The sequence below is a fragment of the Cyclopterus lumpus genome, chromosome 11 (assembly GCF_009769545.1).
Source record: "Cyclopterus lumpus isolate fCycLum1 chromosome 11, fCycLum1.pri, whole genome shotgun sequence".
In the NCBI taxonomy this organism is placed as follows: Eukaryota; Metazoa; Chordata; class Actinopteri; order Perciformes; family Cyclopteridae; genus Cyclopterus; species Cyclopterus lumpus.
In genome coordinates this window covers 10,002,999-10,016,879 of record NC_046976.1, presented here as the reverse complement: position 1 = coordinate 10,016,879, position 13,881 = coordinate 10,002,999, and the positions used below count along the sequence as shown (strand labels likewise).

At 39.1% G+C, this 13,881-nt stretch overlaps 3 protein-coding genes across 3 annotated transcripts; 2 read left to right on the top strand and 1 right to left on the bottom strand.

Moving 5' to 3' along the window:
- Nucleotides 1-272: 272 nt before the first annotated feature.
- Nucleotides 273-7,453, bottom strand: ptdss1b (phosphatidylserine synthase 1b). Its single transcript, XM_034545895.1, has 13 exons — nt 7,179-7,453; nt 6,895-6,986; nt 6,063-6,107; nt 5,820-5,944; nt 5,363-5,521; nt 4,779-4,930; nt 4,335-4,476; nt 4,017-4,129; nt 3,518-3,583; nt 2,491-2,590; nt 2,067-2,126; nt 1,731-1,809; nt 273-1,640 (listed from the first exon to the last, which is right to left on the bottom strand). The coding sequence occupies exons 1-13, from the start codon at nt 7,382-7,384 to the stop codon at nt 1,546-1,548; spliced, it is 1,434 nt and encodes a 477-aa protein (XP_034401786.1). The 5' UTR covers nt 7,385-7,453; the 3' UTR covers nt 273-1,545.
- Nucleotides 7,454-7,683: 230 nt separating this feature from the next.
- On the top strand, nt 7,684-10,872 carry mterf3 (mitochondrial transcription termination factor 3). The gene is made up of 8 exons (XM_034545118.1): nt 7,684-7,796; nt 8,464-8,825; nt 8,950-9,102; nt 9,236-9,425; nt 9,633-9,780; nt 9,928-9,999; nt 10,088-10,249; nt 10,357-10,872. Exons 1-8 carry the CDS (start codon nt 7,741-7,743, stop codon nt 10,549-10,551), a joined length of 1,338 nt encoding a protein of 445 aa, XP_034401009.1. The 5' UTR covers nt 7,684-7,740; the 3' UTR covers nt 10,552-10,872.
- Nucleotides 10,873-12,137: 1,265 nt separating this feature from the next.
- LOC117738977 (cytochrome b-c1 complex subunit 7) lies at nt 12,138-13,802 on the top strand. Its single transcript, XM_034545191.1, has 4 exons — nt 12,138-12,205; nt 12,910-12,978; nt 13,123-13,289; nt 13,598-13,802. The coding sequence occupies exons 1-4, from the start codon at nt 12,187-12,189 to the stop codon at nt 13,673-13,675; spliced, it is 333 nt and encodes a 110-aa protein (XP_034401082.1). The 5' UTR covers nt 12,138-12,186; the 3' UTR covers nt 13,676-13,802.
- The last annotated feature ends 79 nt before the right edge of the window (nt 13,803-13,881 follow it).

Genomic DNA, 13,881 nt, shown 5'->3' with positions numbered 1-13,881 from the left:
GTACACGTATTGTGTCCAGGTCATTGTATTAGTTTGTAGAATTTGATCTCATGTGGTTTACACTTTTATCTCTGTACAATGCCGTGCAATTTTAATTTGGCATTCCTCTAACAAAGGGATTTGTATATATTTTTTGGTAAGCCTATATCAAAAAAAATTCAACCCATCCATATAACATTATAAATAAGTAATACAAAATAGTGGCTTTAAAGGTTACAATTAACACATTTAATATTATTTAATAATAATACAAAAAGCATACCAACACCTACATCTGTGCAAAATCTTTTTAATAAGTAAGATTTTGGTCAGACACCTTCTTCGAGGAAAGGTAGAACCATTTTATATTAAATACAGTGTAGTCTGACACACAGCTTTGTACATGTCAAAGGACCAGAATTACTTAGGCAAGCAAGTGAGGTACGTTTCATACAAACAACACCAATACAAATGAAATTGGGCGATGCTAACTTGTTAACATTCCTACACTAAATATGAAAAATAATGCATAATTCAACAATATTAAGAACAGCTTACATGGAAAAGATATTAATGTTATACATAATATATTAATGTCACATTTCATTCATTTGGATCATTTCAAAACCCAATATAAACTGCTTTTGAAAAGGGTAATTTCAAAGGTCATTATCCTCTGCTGTTGAATGTCACCTCAATACTATTGCATTGAATGTCACAGTATTCTCAGTCAGTACACCTAATATACACCGCTCACTAAAAACCAACACACAAAAACACCAAGACAAAAAAAACATCCCAACCGTTCCAATATCACATTGACTTTGGCTAAAAAGGGTTACTTGTAAATGCCACTGGTAGTTCAGTTACACTTAGTCCTCTTATTTGAATTGATGATGCAATTTCGATTGAAGAAAAAAAAAAACACATACAGTTCTGTGTTACTGTGCGTTACTGTATTCTAGAAAAGTCACTTTTTGCAATTATTATAAAAAACAAACAGAAATAAAACAAGTTAAAAGATAATCATCACCAATTCTAAATTACTAATAAAAAGCCATACACAACAATACCAATGATCTTTAGTTTTCCCATAATAAAAAATAAAAAAATATCAAGAGCATTTAGCATAAATGTACTCAGGGTCGTTGTGTGGATTGGTCTGGCACCCCCTGACTGGACATACTAAACATGTTCACCGCGCAAAGTGCATACATTTTGTGCACTTAGCACATATTTTCAACAATATTTAGTAATTTAAGGTAGGAGAGTTATATAATGTTGGAAGTAGGACGATGCTTAGGCTAGCGTTTGTACAAATAAATTCAAGGTTATGTCCGTTTAAAAATGTAACATTGACTACAAGACAAAGTTTGTCCTTGTGATACAGTATTAAAGAGCTGCCAGAGTACAAGAGAATCAACACACCAGTCTGCAGGTATATCGGTTTGTTTCGCCTCTGACTCCCACCGAATATTCAGTAAATTAATGCACACTGTATTTATCTTGCCGGGTGCATCCTTCACCTTCTCATAGAGGTTGTGATTCAGTGTTGCTCTGATGTCATTATTCCTTTCCCATGCGGCCATTCACAAATCTGTTCTTCCCACCAGCTCTCCTCCGTTTTGTCGGTTGTAAACTTCCTAATGAGTCCCTCTGATCTATAAGGGAAAGAGACATAACCATGTGTCAAACATTTTTAATGGAGTTTTCAGAAGAGTTGTCACCAATCTGCTTGTTATGAGACTGACCTGCAAGGCCATCTGGGACCAAACCACATGAGTCACCAACACCTCTGTCATCACAGTCCTCACTCTGTACAGAAATGCTCTGTAAACCGAAGGAAGCTCAGCATGATGAATCAAAAGATGGGCAGTTCTAAAAAGTGACTAAACAGCAACCTAGAAATGTAACAAACTCGTTTTTACTGACTGTTGTATAAGGGTTTATTCTGGCTTTAACTTTAACAACAATAAGGGAGCAAAACAAGATTTTCTATTGGTTTGAAGTTACTCTGAAAACTTTTTGTAATATAATACTTATAATATAACTGAAGCTTCAAATCAAGAAGCACAGCAAAATCTCACCTTCAGTTTATTTTGCTCATACCACATCATCCCATACAAACATAGAAGTGTGATGAGTGCCTACAATGGAGAAGAGAATGCAAAAATAGTTAGGTTAAACACCATTTAAAAAGTAAATGTCTGGGTAATGAGAAAAAACACACTAAATGAGCAGAAAATTAGACACCCTAAAGATGCATATGTATTGCAACATATACATGTTAAAAGCAACACACACACACACACACACACACACACACACACACACACACACACACACACACACACACACACACACACACACACACACACACACACACACACACACACACACACACACACACACACACACACACACACACACACACACACACACACACACACACACACACACACACACACACACACACACACACACACACACACACACACACACACACCTTACCAGACAAAGCAGCCACAGGAGTACAGAAAGAATTTGCATCTTGGAAAACAAGTCTTGGCTGAATTTCACACAAGCAAGAGCCTCAAGGAAAGAAATGGCCCTAAAGAGAAATATAAGAGCATTTGATGAATGGATGGTTGCTTTGCATGTTTTTTGTTATGACCTCCTGTCTTAGCAACAAACATTTCATTGCAGCGGAGCCTCTCTATGGATGCATAACATTTGTGTCGTATGATTTAAAATGCACGTGCTCAGTATTATTGTTCCCCAGACGTCAAACCCATAACAATCTTCATTCACCATACTGCTGTGGGAAAGACACTTCAATTGTAAAGGTTACACCTTTAGAGAGCAGCCTCAATGTTAAGTAAATTCATGCAGACAGAGAGAGCCCGTCTCGTTGCTATGGAAACTAGTGCAGACTGAGGGCATTCGCAGCTTTGTATCCGAGGAGAGGTCAATACCTACATTACGTTACGAATTTCAATTGACTACCAAAAGTATACTGTTATTAAGCTGAATTTAAAATATGTTAAAAGCTCGCCCATTTATTTGTCAACTACACTAAAATAGCTTGAAGGAGCTGGAAAACTTGCTGCGAGTAACATAGTGACCAACACAGCAGTGGTTTCAGTGTGGACTGCGCTCAGTATGGCTGAGCCGTCGCCACGTGTGGGAAGTATCCATTTACTGCTACATTGTAGTTGTGGGGGAACTTTGTTTTGTCCTCATATTTGAATATACGACATCCGCACCATAAACGGGAATACATCAGGAACACGTGTACCAAAGTTATCGTTCCGATATGTTTAAATAAAAATAGAGAGACACAATCAGCCTGGGCACAGTTCAGTGTCAGTTTGCTTATCTGACAACTGCTATCAATGCTAAAAGCAACAATTTAACTGACAGGTGTATACAAGGGAATTTGACCCCTAGTTATGGCACGTGCAATACAATAAGAAAATGACTAAAACTCAAAATGTTATAACAATATAATTAATAATTAAATAAAAAAGATACTTACCCAAACACCCAGCATTGTGTGCCAACTCGATTACACCGAGTGTCGGTTAGGTATGCATAATATTGTCTGAAAGAGGTTGGAGAAAAAATTAATTAGTAACAAAGCAAGTATTTCAGGTTTCCACACCGACTAAATGTCACGGAAAGCATCTGAAACTCCACATTTCCCCTAAAAAACGACATTTGTCATGCCAAAAAAGGTAGTATTTATTTTTGGTCGTATCTTAATCTAGTGTGTAATATCATGTTTATTGTTGGTAGGAGGCCCCGGGGAAGACCGAGGACACGCTGGAGGGATTATATCTCCCGGCTGGCCTTGGAACGCCTCGGGATCCCCCAGAATGAGCTGGAAAGTGCTGCGGGTGAGAGGGAGGCCTGGGTCGGCCTGCTGAACCTGCTGCCACCCCGACCCGACCCCGGATAAGCGGGTGATAATGGATGGATGGATGGATGGATGTTGCTCATAAGTGTAATGCTGTTGTTTTGAAGGTTGAACATACCGTACAGTGGGTGCAGTGATGCTTCCAAGGAGGAAGATACGACACCAGCTCAGTGGGTGAGACGCCTGGAAGACGAAGATGTGCTTGAGGAAGAATGTGTTCAGCTCTGTCAGCTGTGAAGATAAAAGGGTTCCAGATACACAAGATTAAAGGATTTGTTATGGATACTTCGTGCCAAGTGTGAGTAGCAGCATGCCATAGAGGAGGAGCTTTTGGAATATTTGATCCATTGATTCATTAAAAAGAGATACTCAATAGATATAGCTCTAATAGCGAGGACAATCTAACAAATAAGTAAAAGATCAACGAATACAGTACCTGCCATAAGATCATAAAGAGGTAGATGCCTGCTAGCCTCTGGATGGAGGACTTTGGGTCAAACCAGCGCACATAAGTCCAACTGGCCGGGGTGAACTGGAGCACGGCTCGCTTTATCTTTCCTGTGGTGGTGTGGATTTCCCTGAACAGAGTACATGCACTTTTGAGGATACAGAGATATACCCAATCACACATAGTATGGAGTATTTTTGCAGTATCTACTTTCTGTTAGAACAATCAACTAAATTATTCTTTTGGGAATCTTCTAGCAAAGACAGTACTACCCAATTTGTAGTTGTATCAAAAGAAAATGAGATAAGAACTAACCTCGACCTAACAATTATACCTCATTCTTTCACATTGTTTAGGCTTTTTTTTATTTTTAAAAAGGACAATAACCAAAACTCAAAAGACAAAAAGGAAAAGAACATAAGCTTTGCTGACTTGATGCTGGCCCAGCGGTAGGTCCTCATCTCCAAAAACCGGCAGGCGGTCATACCCAGCCAGATGCCTCCTCCATTACACAACAGTATGTCCAGTATCACCTGATCCCACCAGCACTCTGCAAAGTTTGGCAGCAGGTGCATAAAGAACAGCTGGGGAAAAGAAAGTATAAAACTGAGTGAAAATGTATTCATGTGAAGAGACAAATCAAAGGACCACATTTCTTAAGTCTCAGGAGCTGCTTTGAAGCAGTCGATTCTACGATGAATGGTATGAGGCAAAATCAACGTCATCTTATCCCTCCAGTCAACAGTTGGCAGCAGTCAAGACACCAGCACTTGTTATGTGCAGAAACTCCTGCTCATACCACTGCTTTGTTATGAGTTTCTCCAAAACAAACAATTATTGATGCCTGCACAGACCTAGCTGAAGCAATGTTGTGTGCCTGTGTGAGCTGGCTCACTACAAATTACAAGTAATTACTTTTTTTGTATGACTGAATTTATGTTTACGTCCTTGGACAGCTGCGATTCATGCAACAGTTCTAAAAACAGGCAACCACTTCTTAAACATGTGCACGTTACCTCAGTGAGCTCCCAGGTGATGCTGATGGTCCAACAGAGGCCGTAATTGCGAATGAGCAGAGCCTTTACTGCCCAGCCGGCAAAGTGGCCAAATGCAAAGATGTCGAAGTGGCTCAGCAGCCGCTCCCATGTTATCACTGTACAGTTCACAGCGTATTCCTGGAAGGGGAAAGTTTTGTGACTGAATTATCAGAAACACAACAGCAACCAAAACATTTTACAACTAGAATTGAAGAGCTGGAAGTGTTCTCATTTTAATTTACTATGTTCTAAAAACATGCATATATAAGCAGTCCTTTTTTCTTAAGAAAGCAGGAACATGCGTTTGGATATTAGAACCGACAGAGAGAAGCCCTCCCCATGTCTCCACCCTTCCATCCATTGTGACATCTTCCAACATTAAGTATTAGATGTGGTGTGAGCTCTGGAAGGTTTAGAGTTTCAAAACCATCCTCACCATGATATCAGCTTCTCGCTTGGCATAACGCAGATTTGGGTCCAGCCAGTACATCAGTATCTTAACTTGGTCCCAGTTGAGGAAGATGAGTAAGACGAGAAACAGAAAGTACAGAACACTGAGGCCTGCCGAGAACAGGAGATAATGAGTGAGGATAAAGAAAATTGAAAACTGGATCAAATGAGAAAAATTAGGTTAATGTGAATGTCAAAGTGTGTGTGACACATGTGGGCGAGCACTCACCAAACACCATTCGCCATATTGCAGGGTGTGGCCTGATAAAAGGTCCTGATGAAGAAAGCATAACAATGGTAAGTGACTCTTAGTAAGTAGAGGTACATTTGATATAGATTTGTATAGTTGTATAAGTCTTAACTCAAGATCCACTAAGTGGTTTGCTCAGTTGTCAAGCAAATAATTAGCTCCCTCATTAAGACCACCTGTTATCACTTCAAGTTCCATATTTGACAACTGTGCTATCTCACTGACATCTCAGCAGGCCCTCTAAATAGAAGATTAGGTTACAAGCTCTGGAAACCTTGAGATTGTTTTAACAATACACATTCACACTGAATCCAGACACATTTTTAGACTGGCAGTGGCGTCTTTTTATCTAACATTTATATGAAGAAAATTAAGTATGGCTGTAACCAACAATTATTTGTATCAATTATTTGTATCATCTGATAATTATCTCAGAATAATCTTCTGGTTAATGGAAGCAGAAAAACTGTGGAAAATGCCCCTCACAATTTCCTAAAGCCCATAGGAACATCTTCATAACGCTAAAGGCTTCGTTCAATCTAAAGTCCAAAACCAAAATATATTGAATTTACTACCACAAAATATAAAAAAGGGAAACATTATCGCATTTGATTAGCTGGAAGCAGAGACTATTTGGCAGTTGTGCTTTATAAAAAAAGGAAAACAATGACAGACTTTTAACTAGTTATCAAAATAGCTGCCTATCATGTTAGACCACTAATTGTTCCAGCACTACAGAGGACGAAACAAGAATATGACGGGCTGAGCTTAATTAAACACACAGCAATGTAGGTTTAGATACATTTCTTACCATTAGGAAAGGCCAGGACACTGATGACCAAGAAGAAGGAGACAACCACCAAAATACCAACTCGGAGGTTGTTGTCAGAGTGCCCGTCATCCCTGTAACATCGCATACCACATGTTTAACAACAGGAAACGTCCTCATATATTCAGCATTGGGAATATTACATTCAGTAAGGCTGGCTAGATTTTGAACAGGGGCGCTTTTGTACTAGTAGCTTTTAAAACGTATACGAAACAGCACTTGGAAGACAAAGTTCAGCGTACACAATTGAGTTTAACTTTAGCTACCTGGTGAACGCAAAGTACATGAGGCTCAGCACAGTAGCTGTCAGGAGGGTGATGGTGTGTGGCTTATAGAAGAAATCAAGGCAGATTTCGTCCACTTGTTGCTCGTTTATATTTCGGAAATGTAACTTATAGTTGACGGCATCCTTCCGAAGTGTTCGGGGAGAAACGGCGTCGTCCGTGTCGCTGTCGTGAGCTCTCTCCTTCATTTTGAAGACCTAAACTAGATGTTGTGACAGCAAACCGACAAGTTGACGTGAAGTTGTCGGCGAGAGACACTTACCGAAACCTGAATACGGACTGTACCATATAGATAATGGGGGTGTTAAAATATAATAATACACGTTCTATGATTCACTTAAATATATAGCACAAACCATGAATATAATAACTTATATCAATATTAATGTTTATACTTTTATTCATTAAAATTCAGCTTTTTCAAATATTTGATCTCGTGTGTATATTAAATGCATTACGTGGTACCCACAAATATGTCCTTGTGGTACATTCCACGATGTGACACTTCCGTGAAGTCCTTCCGTTAAAATACACGTGGAAACGGATGACATTGTGCGGCACCTTGGCGGAAGATAGAGCTGAATTGAGGATACAACTATTGTGAGTAAAAGGTTTACACAGTAAAATAATGTTTTGGGCTTAGCGTTTCCCCCCAGGCTCTAAAGAGGCGTTCATTCTGATAGCTCGCTAGCATTACATGCTAGCGGTTGACTCCTCTCTTGTAGGACAACAATTCAAGTCTTGTGTTTTATATCTTACCTACAATATTACATAACACATGGAGCAGAAAAAAACAAACAGAAAATACACAGTTACAAACAGTATGGCCTCAACGTTACATGAAGTGGCAATTTGCAAATATGTGAATGTGTCAGAGCAGTCCTTCACTGCTCGTTTAATATTTTATCCACATAGAGTACTTTAATATCCATGCTTTCATTTATTTAAGCGTCTTTGCATTTGTACAAGACGTATTAGATAGTTTGTTGTCCCTCCTCAACCCAATTGGCCAATAAAAAAATATTTTATTTTTATTCTAATTTAACTTTATTTAAAAAAGTTTTAAACTATTTTGTTTTCATGAAGTACTTTCAGTGTAGGAGGTCCAGATTGAGCATGATGATCCCACAACCTCTTGTTTGTATTGGTGACAGGGACTAAGACAATGCAGTTGATGGTATCAGACAGGTTAGACTGTCTTTGTCTAGAGATAATAATAGTAATCCCTATATTGTACATACTCTTTTTTTGTTTTTTTTTGTTACAGAATTGCCATGGCTTCATCCTGTACGCAGCTGTGTCTACAATGCAGAAGCCGTCTTTGCTCCAAGACAGTGGCTAGTACTTGGGAGTATTACACTCAAGTTCGCAATTGCATTATAGTTACAAGGGTACCCACCAAAATCCTAGATGGATCCTCAGTGATTAAGGGGAATCGCATAACGAATCAGGCAAGACAAATGCGGAATCAACAGATGTTCTGTTACAGTGACTTAGCTGCCAAACATCTGGCAACTGAGGCTAAGGATGACAAGGGTGTTGAAGAAACATCTGGGGCTGATGTTGTAGTGTACAAGAGCCCCCTGTTGCCAATCAGAGATGCTGTGCTGGAAAGCCAGGTGTCACTAGGTACATATTGGTTTGCTGTCGTTGACCCTAAACTGTTCATTCAACATTAGAATTCACTTTACATGTTATTTCTATCTTGAGAGAGAGTTGAATGTGTTCCGTCTGTATTTTCTTCATTTACCAGATCTGGATGCAGCTACTGAGTTTTCAGCATTAGAGGTGATCAGTGATGAAGAGGCTGTCAGTATATTGGTTCCTTCTGCCTTGCCTCCTGCCTCCACCTCTCTAAGGGACTATGTAGACCAGTCTGAGACTCTCAGCAAACTGGTACAGCTAGGTAATTAAACGGCACACTTTCAACATTTTGTTGAGAACAATGTAAGTCATATTGACTTGTATTTTGGACGCATGATCAGATTTATTGTGATGCATGCAACGATCATTTGTGATCATTCATCCTCTCATTGCAGGTGTAAACCTGTGGAAGCTTGAACAGAGGCCCAACGTGGGATCCATGCTACTTAGGCTCAACTTCAACACAGACGTGGCCCCAAGGCTGCTGTTCCTCAAAGAGATCGGGGTGGAGGACTCTCGCTTTGGCTATATAATCTCGCACAACCCCTTCATTCTCACTGAGAGTTTGGAAAACCTAAAGTCCAGGTGACATAAAAGGATCTCAGAAACAGAAACATTACATGACTTTATTTGACAAATGTCTTTATTCTAAATTAAATCGAAGTCACACAAAACAATCTAACCGTATATCACGTATACTTTAGTAGTGACGGGTCAGGTCATATTCCTTCTCTTGAGTTGCACCTACAGCGAGACTGTCTTAATAATGTTGTCTTTTTGTGGTTTGTAAAGGGTGAATTATCTCAAGTCAAAGAACTTCAGTTCTGAGACTATTGCATCCATGGTGTCCAGAGCACCGTATCTGCTTAACTTCAGTGTGAAGAGGCTGGACAACAGACTGGGTTTCTATCAGCAGCAACTCCACCTCAGTGCTTCTAATGTAAGCTAAGTTATATACTGATGCAATGAGACCTCCTCATTGAGCAGCTCAGCCATGTTTGTATCATGTCATTTCTTCAAAAAAATAAACGTTGTCTTCGTCAGTAGAAAAAGAAATAGCAAATCATAGTTAGTTTTCTCTCTTCAGACACGCAACATTGTAGGTCGTCTACCCAGATTACTGTGTGGCAGTTTGGAGCCTGTTAAAGAAAATCTAAAGGTACAGAATGACAAAAGACATCATCCAAAAACATTGCATAACCTTGAGCTGCTGTTTTTTAATGTGTTTTTTTTAATGTGTTCCACAGGTGTGTGAAATAGAGCTTGGCTTTAAGGAAAATGAGATCCAGCAAATAGTCATTGCTGTCCCAAAAGTGCTGACTGCCAATAAAAGGAAGCTAACCCAAATATTTGACTTCCTCCACAATATCATGAAGGTGCCCCACAATCTGATCGCCAAGTTTCCACAGGTAGATGGATAGCTGTTTTGATTGTTGATTCTTCTTTTTACTTTTTAAAAGCAAATTGGAATAATTGTCAGAATTATAACTTACATTTCTGATATATCCTCCCATAGGTCCTCAATTCCAAGTACCTGCGTGTCAGAGAGCGCCACCTGTTCCTCGAGTACCTTGGAAAAGCTCAGTATGATCCAACTCTGCCCAACTACATATCCCTGGACCGCCTGGTGTCGGTGCCTGATGAGACTTTTTGCACTGAGTTGGCTTTGGCCACACTGGAAGATTTCTATTTGTTCCAAAAGACACTTTGATTCTTCATCAAGGGACATTATAAAGGACTTTGAAAAAAAAAAAGCACATAGAATATATACCATAATGTCAGACATGCAGACATTCAAGGTTTTAACATACCGGCTGAGTTGGAAATGCAATGTTTGCTTTGTAATGTGATGTTTAATAAATGCTCATAATGCATATCTGCTCTTCTGACTAAAATATGGCTCCTATTTATCAAAACTATATTTAAAGAGATCATACATGTGATAAAAGGGCTTGTAAAACAATTGTGGGCGTAGTATAAAAATTATCATTGATTATATATAGGGGGCGACTGTGGGTCAGTGGTTAGCAGGTCTGTCTTTCAATCGGGGTTGGTGGTTCAATCCCCGCCCTAGTCGATGTGTCCTTGAGCAAGACACTTAACCCTGAATTGTTCCCTGTAGCTGTTCTACAGTGTATGAATGTAACATGATTGTAAGTCGCTTTGGATAAAAGCGTCAGCTAAATGACATGTAATGTAATATATATTGACGACTGCCTGTAATTATAGGAGATTGCTTACTTATGAATGCAACTAATACTGATCAATCAGTACAATATACACAGTTAAAGAGGTTTTACTCAAGTATTTTACTTAAAATACTTGAGGTTAATTTTGATGCAATTATTAAACTGGTTATTACTTTTAAAAGATTTTGAATACTGAACATATGCTTGTAATTGGGGTGTTTTTATAGTCTGGTATTGCTGATCTACTTCAGAAAACGTTTGGTACAATTAACTGATCTGTACTCATGCCACTATTGCACTTATTGATGGACTTTCACTGTAAGTACCCTACCTTCATATTCAATCAGTCTTTGTGTCCTGAGGATAGCTGTGTCATTTAATTTAGCTTTTTTAATCATTATGCTTTTTAAGACATTTTATAATCCCAACATTCATTTTATAAGCATGCAAATAAGTTGTAGATCATAGGCTGGAGTTGATAAAGCTGTTTCATAAACTATTGTCTACATATTCTTATGATCAGATTATAATCTGCATATAAACCATAACAACAAAGAGTGAGTGAGACATTATTAGTGGGAGATCTTATCTCAGCATGTTTGAAACTGAACAATGAGATCGTTTAGTAGCTTTGTTCTCTCTGACAATCCCTTGGTTTCACTTTGATATTCTTCTTTCATTTATATTCCAACCTCATTAATAAAGTAATTGAACCAGGTTGTTTATGTTGTCAATAAAGTAATACTTTGAACCGGGTTGTTAATGTAGTCTGCATGTGACAACAGTATAAGAACACGGACGAAGTATCTCAGATGCTTTTTTGTAGTCCATCTCCTGAACATTGTAGTTTCACCGCTGCAGACTGACGTCAGTAACATCCGCCTGCCGTCGCGTCTTATCTACGTTGCTTAGTGAAAGCGGTTGTCTTTTCCTAACTCCTTATGAATTCTCCTTCCCATATTTCCTTGACCCCGTCACGTTTTCCACAGAGGTCAAGGAAAAGTGTCTAGGAATAGACGTTAGGAGGTAATTAGTTAACTATTCTACCCCAGCCATAGACATATCAGAAACTCTAAACACTTCCTGTTAAATTTCCCGTTGACCTGAATGCGCCTCCTTACCCAGGAGGCACCGCGGTCGTTCGTAGTGGTAAAAAAATGGCGTCGAGGGCACCAGGTACTGGAACATCGCTCAATGTTTACATTTTCAGTTGTAACGTTAAATTAACTCGCTAAATGTCGCGTTTTACTTGTGTGGCGTGATGCACGGCATACTACCACGCATGCTATTGTATTATATCCATTGTGGCCGACTGTTTTTCCCCTTTGACTTGTGTGTCCTTTAGTGTTCCCGTGCTAACCTATGCTAAGGACGTTGATTAGCTACCGTTAGCTCAGCACTAGCCACTGACGCTAACGTCTCTGCTGTCACCATAAACTATGTATTTGTCAACTACACACTCGTTCTGCTTCCCCTTTTGGTGATTGGTAGTTTCTTAGTTAACCTAGTTCCCAAACAGCCGTCGTTTGGCTCTCCGCGGTAACATCTGACCTGTACCCGGTGACGTTAGCTTCTTAACATCACGGCGCCGTTGTTTCCCCTGTCAGTCCGCAGAGAGGCATGCCATCTAACTGGTTGTTACAAAAAAGTCTTGATCAGTTAGTTCAGTGTGATACATAAGAGTTCAATCATTTAGCTTTATCTGTGGGGTAGGAACGGCGGCGCCTGAAATGCACTCATGGTTGTAACACTGTCACTATTGGAAGCATACCCCCCTCCTTCCCCCGTAACTCTGATTGAAACTTATTAATATATATATTTTTTCTCAAGTCGGTGCTGCGTGATTTATCCTGACTGTGTGTTTCTTGTCCTGTTCACAGCAACGACAGGCAGGCTGCTGCTTGGGATCCGCAAATGGTATTATGGCATTAGTGGCTTCAACAAGCTTGGTAAGCTCAAATATATTGTTTCAAATACTCGGGAGTATTAAACCTTACAGTGTTAATCGTTTTTGAAGTAACAGTATGTCAAGGGCTGTTTCTTTGATTTGCCTCTCTATTTGCATCTTAAGCATTGCATATTTTGTTCTGTAGGTTTAATGCGTGATGATACTATCATTGAGGATTCTGATGTAGAAGAGGCCCTGAGGAGGCTCCCAGAAACCGAGTACAATGACAGGATGTTCAGGGTCAAGAGGGCCCTGGATCTCTCCATGAAGCAGCAAATCCTCCCTAAAGACCAGTGGTTGAAATTTGAAGAGGTACATAGCATTTTCCTATCTTTTCTCAATGCTTGCTTACTTTTAAAACATTTACTTAAATCATTTCTGTAGCCAAATGGGGAAAGAAAGTTAGTTCTTAATGAATTTTTCATTATGAAACTATGTAAAAAATGTCGAGAACAGAGAGTCCATTATACTGACACCCTGATATTGACCTTTTTGATTTATCATTATAAAAATCTGAACTGTTTAGAAGCGGTGCCTTTCCATAGGCATTTCCAACTGTAACTTTAATAAATGCATATAGATTTTTCAATCCCATGTATTGTTCTTCTCATCCTTTTTAGGATAATCGTTACCTTACACCCTATCTGGAGGAGGTGATCCGTGAGAGGAATGAAAGAGAGGACTGGATGAAGAAATAGCTGGTTCCTGGTCAAAGCTGTTGATACTCGTATTCAGTCGGTGCATGGTTGTCTCCTGCTGTAATTAAGATGAAATCTTACCTATATAATATAGTGCTTATTAAAAAATTGTACATTTTGAAAGATATGGAAGTGTCACTTTTTTATGATTTAATGTAAAGAGGGCTATTTAAAGATTTTATTTATGGATAAGACAAAATTAAACA

Bases quoted from the DNA above. Each gene is read 5' to 3' on its own strand.
- LOC117738977 (XM_034545191.1), top strand. The intron at 12,979-13,122 runs GTAAGCTCAAAT...TTTGTTCTGTAG, and splicing joins TAGTGGCTTCAACAAGCTTG to GTTTAATGCGTGATGATACT. The intron at 13,290-13,597 runs GTACATAGCATT...CATCCTTTTTAG, and splicing joins AGTGGTTGAAATTTGAAGAG to GATAATCGTTACCTTACACC.
- ptdss1b (XM_034545895.1), bottom strand. From the start codon at position 7,384: ATGAAGGAGAGAGCTCACGACAGCGACACGGACGACGCCGTTTCTCCC. The intron at 4,477-4,778 runs GTCAGCAAAGCT...TACTCTGTTCAG, and splicing joins TACCGCTGGGCCAGCATCAA to GGAAATCCACACCACCACAG. The intron at 1,810-2,066 runs GTGAGATTTTGC...TTCGGTTTACAG, and splicing joins ATGAGCAAAATAAACTGAAG to AGCATTTCTGTACAGAGTGA.
- mterf3 (XM_034545118.1), top strand. From the start codon at position 7,741: ATGACATTGTGCGGCACCTTGGCGGAAGATAGAGCTGAATTGAGGATA. The intron at 8,826-8,949 runs GTACATATTGGT...TTCATTTACCAG, and splicing joins GGAAAGCCAGGTGTCACTAG to ATCTGGATGCAGCTACTGAG. The intron at 10,000-10,087 runs GTACAGAATGAC...TGTGTTCCACAG, and splicing joins CTGTTAAAGAAAATCTAAAG to GTGTGTGAAATAGAGCTTGG.